At 59.5% G+C, this 2885-nt stretch overlaps 1 protein-coding gene and 2 gene segments (V, D, J or C); 2 read left to right on the top strand and 1 right to left on the bottom strand.

Annotated features, from left to right (window-relative positions):
• Positions 1 to 458: 458 nt before the first annotated feature.
• Positions 459 to 928, top strand: LOC121349865. The segment is given in 2 exon segments: positions 459 to 803; positions 923 to 928. Coding segments are annotated over 2 exon segments (351 nt in total).
• A 381-nt stretch (positions 929 to 1309) lies between these two features.
• Positions 1310 to 2016, top strand: LOC121349864. The segment is given in 2 exon segments: positions 1310 to 1841; positions 2003 to 2016. Coding segments are annotated over 2 exon segments (546 nt in total).
• A 17-nt stretch (positions 2017 to 2033) lies between these two features.
• The window catches only part of LOC121349863, a 2579-nt gene continuing 1727 nt past the window's right edge, over positions 2034 to 2885 (bottom strand). Inside the window, exons 3-4 of the mRNA XM_041460648.1 lie at positions 2501 to 2809; positions 2034 to 2152 (exon numbers count right to left, since the gene is read on the bottom strand). Coding sequence (XP_041316582.1) covers positions 2034 to 2152; positions 2501 to 2809 — 428 coding nt within the window. The remainder of the gene's footprint in view (positions 2153 to 2500; positions 2810 to 2885) is intronic.

The following is a 2885-nucleotide window of genomic DNA, read 5'->3' as shown; positions in this document are numbered from 1 at the left end:
TTCATGGTCAGCGTCACCGAGCTCTGCTCCTTCACCCTGCAGATCACGAACCGGCCGTTGACCGACGGCGCGTAGCCGGTGCTGGAACCATCACTGTTGATCCCTGCCACCCATTCCAGCAACTGCCCGGGCCTCTGGCGGATCCAGACCATTCCAAAACTGCCAAAATTGAACCCGGAGGCACGGCAAACGAGGAGCAGGGACCCCCCGGGGGGCTGGAGGTCCCCCCCGGACTCCAGCAGGGTCACGGCCGCCCGGAGCCCTGCGGGAACAAGGGGAGATGGGGATGGGGGGATGGAAAGCTCAGGCCGAGGCGTCCAATTTGTTAATGAGTGGATCGGGGCTAATTGTGGGGTTTAAGCCATTTTATGATACTGGAAACTTCTGTTGGAGATTTGGGGCCAGACAAAGGGATTTTGGTACAAAACCAGTGAAGATTTGGGGATGGAGCAGCGGCCATGACCCTGCTGGAGTCCGTGAGGGACCTCCAGCCCCCCGGGGGGTCCCTGCGCCTCCTCTGCCGAGGGTCCGGCTTCAGTTTCGGGAGCTATGCCATGCAATGGATCCGCCAGAGACCTGGGCAGGCGCTGGAATTCGTCGCGTACATCAGCAGCACTGGTGGCAGCACCTACTACGCGCCGTCGTTGAAGGGCCGGGTGACGATCTCCAGGGACAACGGGCAGAGCTCGGTGACGCTGACCATGAACAGCCTCAAGGACGAGGATTCCGGATCCTATTTCTGTGCCAAAAATTGGGATGGTTGTTGTGCTCCTGCTGCTGCTGATGATATTGCTTATGGTGATGTTGGTTATGGTGGTTTTGGCCATGCCTCTGTCTTTGAGTCCCCACCTGTCCCCAAACCCAAACCCTTCCCCCAAACCTCAGCCCTTGACCCTTTGTCTCAAATCTTCCTCATTTCTAGCAATAGCGACCAAAAACCCCAAACCCCTGACTGGTTCTGCCCTAACCGAGATTGTTTAGGCCCAAAACTCACTCCATTCTGCCCCAAACCTCCACGTTGGGCTCCCAGTCACAGCCGCTGACCCAAACCTCACGGTTTTGGTCAAATCTTGAACATTTGGGCAATTTTGGAGGAGAAGGTTGGGATTTGGGGCCGAGAGTTGAGTTTGGGGCCAGAACCGGGGAGGATTTGGGGCCAATGGACAAGGTTGGTGCAAAGGGGGGAGGTTGGGGACAAAGGGTCAGGGCTGGGTCAGTGAGGGGGGGGGAAGGTCTGGGGACAGCTGGGGACAGGGACAGGGCCGAAACCCCAAACACCAACCCGACCACCAGGGGTTAAACCAATACCATGGGCGGCATTCCAACCAGGATGAGAATCTTTGGCGCAGAAATAGGATCCGGAATCCTCGTCCCTGAGGCTGTTCATGGTCAGCGTCACCGAGCTCTGCCCGTTGTCCCTGGAGATCGTCACCCGGCCCTTGAGCGATGGCGCGTAGTGGGTGGTGCCAGCAGTGTTGATCTGTGCAACGAGGCCGTGACCCTGCTGGAGTCCGGGGGGGACCTCCAGCCCCCCGGGGGGTCCCTGCGCCTCCTCTGCCGAGGGTCCGGGTTCAGTTTTGGCAGTTTTGCCATGGAATGGGTGCACCAGAGACCCGGGCAGGGGCTGGAGCTCATTGCGTGGATCAGGAACGATGGGGATTACATCAAGTATTCACCGTCAGTCAACGGCCGGGTGACGATCTCCAGGGACAACGGGCAGAGCTCGGTGACGCTGACCATGAACAACCTCAAGGACGAGGATTCTGGATCCTATTTCTGTGCCAAGGGACATTGCAGTGATTGTGCCAGTGCTGGTGATATTGGCCATTCTGGTGCTTGGGGTAGATTCGGGCCCATCGCCGCCACTGGGACCCCACCTGTGCCCAAGCCCCTGACCCCATTCCCGTCCCCGTGTCCCAATCCTGAATCGTTTCCGCCCCAAATCTCCGCTGCTGCCTCCAATTCTCATCCCCGTTCCCCAAATTTGGTGACGATGCGCCAGGTCTCGGTCCATGACGTCACTCTGCCCTTCCTTAGTGTGACTGGCCCAAAAACTCGGAACGTGAGCTGTAAGGTTGGGTTCTGTGTCTGCTGCCGGGCGCGTCGGCTGCCGGCACCTTCCCATTGGCGCAGCCGCGGAACGAGAGCGGTGCTGGCAAATCAAAGAGCTCGAGAGGCGTTCCCGGCAGTCCCGTCCCGCGGGGGATTGGTGCACAGAGCCGGCCGGGGATAAATCCCTCTGGGGCAGCCCCAAGTCTGCGCCCCTGGCACCAAACCCGGCTGTGGGCACTGAATCCTGAGGGTTTGGAACAAAAATTGGCAGCAACGATGAGGAGGTGGAGCCGGGAGTTGAGAATTTGGGGGAAAACGCCGGAGATTTGGGGAAAAACCAGTTCAGAGCTGGGAGAGGGGACAGGAATGGGGTCAGGGATTGGGGTTGGGGGAAAGGTCGGGGACACGGGGACAGGGATGGGCTCAAAACTCTCAGCAGCAGCATTACCATAGTAACCACCAGCAGCTTTGGCACAGAAATAGGATCCGGAATCCTCGTCCTTGAGGCTGTTCATGGTCAGCGTCACCGAGCTCTGCCCGTTGTCCCTGGAGATCGTCACCCGGCCCTGCACCGATGGCGCGTACCAGGTGCTGCCACCAGTGTTGATGCTCCCGACCCACTCCAGCGCCTGCCCGGGTCTCTGGCGGATCCATTGCATGTCAAAACTGCCAAAACTGAACCCGGACCCTCGGCAGAGGAGGCGCAGGGACCCCCCGGGGGGCTGGAGGTCCCCCCCGGACTCCAGCAGGGTCACGGCTGCTCCCCAGTTCCCAAACCTTCACTGGTTTTGTCTCAAACTCCCCTGGTTTGGTAACAAATCTCCACCAGAGAT

Source organism: Pyrgilauda ruficollis, unplaced genomic scaffold (assembly GCF_017590135.1).
Source record: "Pyrgilauda ruficollis isolate IOZ18807 unplaced genomic scaffold, ASM1759013v1 scaffold1468, whole genome shotgun sequence".
Classification (NCBI taxonomy): domain Eukaryota; kingdom Metazoa; phylum Chordata; class Aves; order Passeriformes; family Passeridae; genus Pyrgilauda; species Pyrgilauda ruficollis.
The sequence above is the reverse complement of the archived record's forward strand: the minus strand, read 5'-3'. Positions and strand labels throughout refer to the sequence as shown.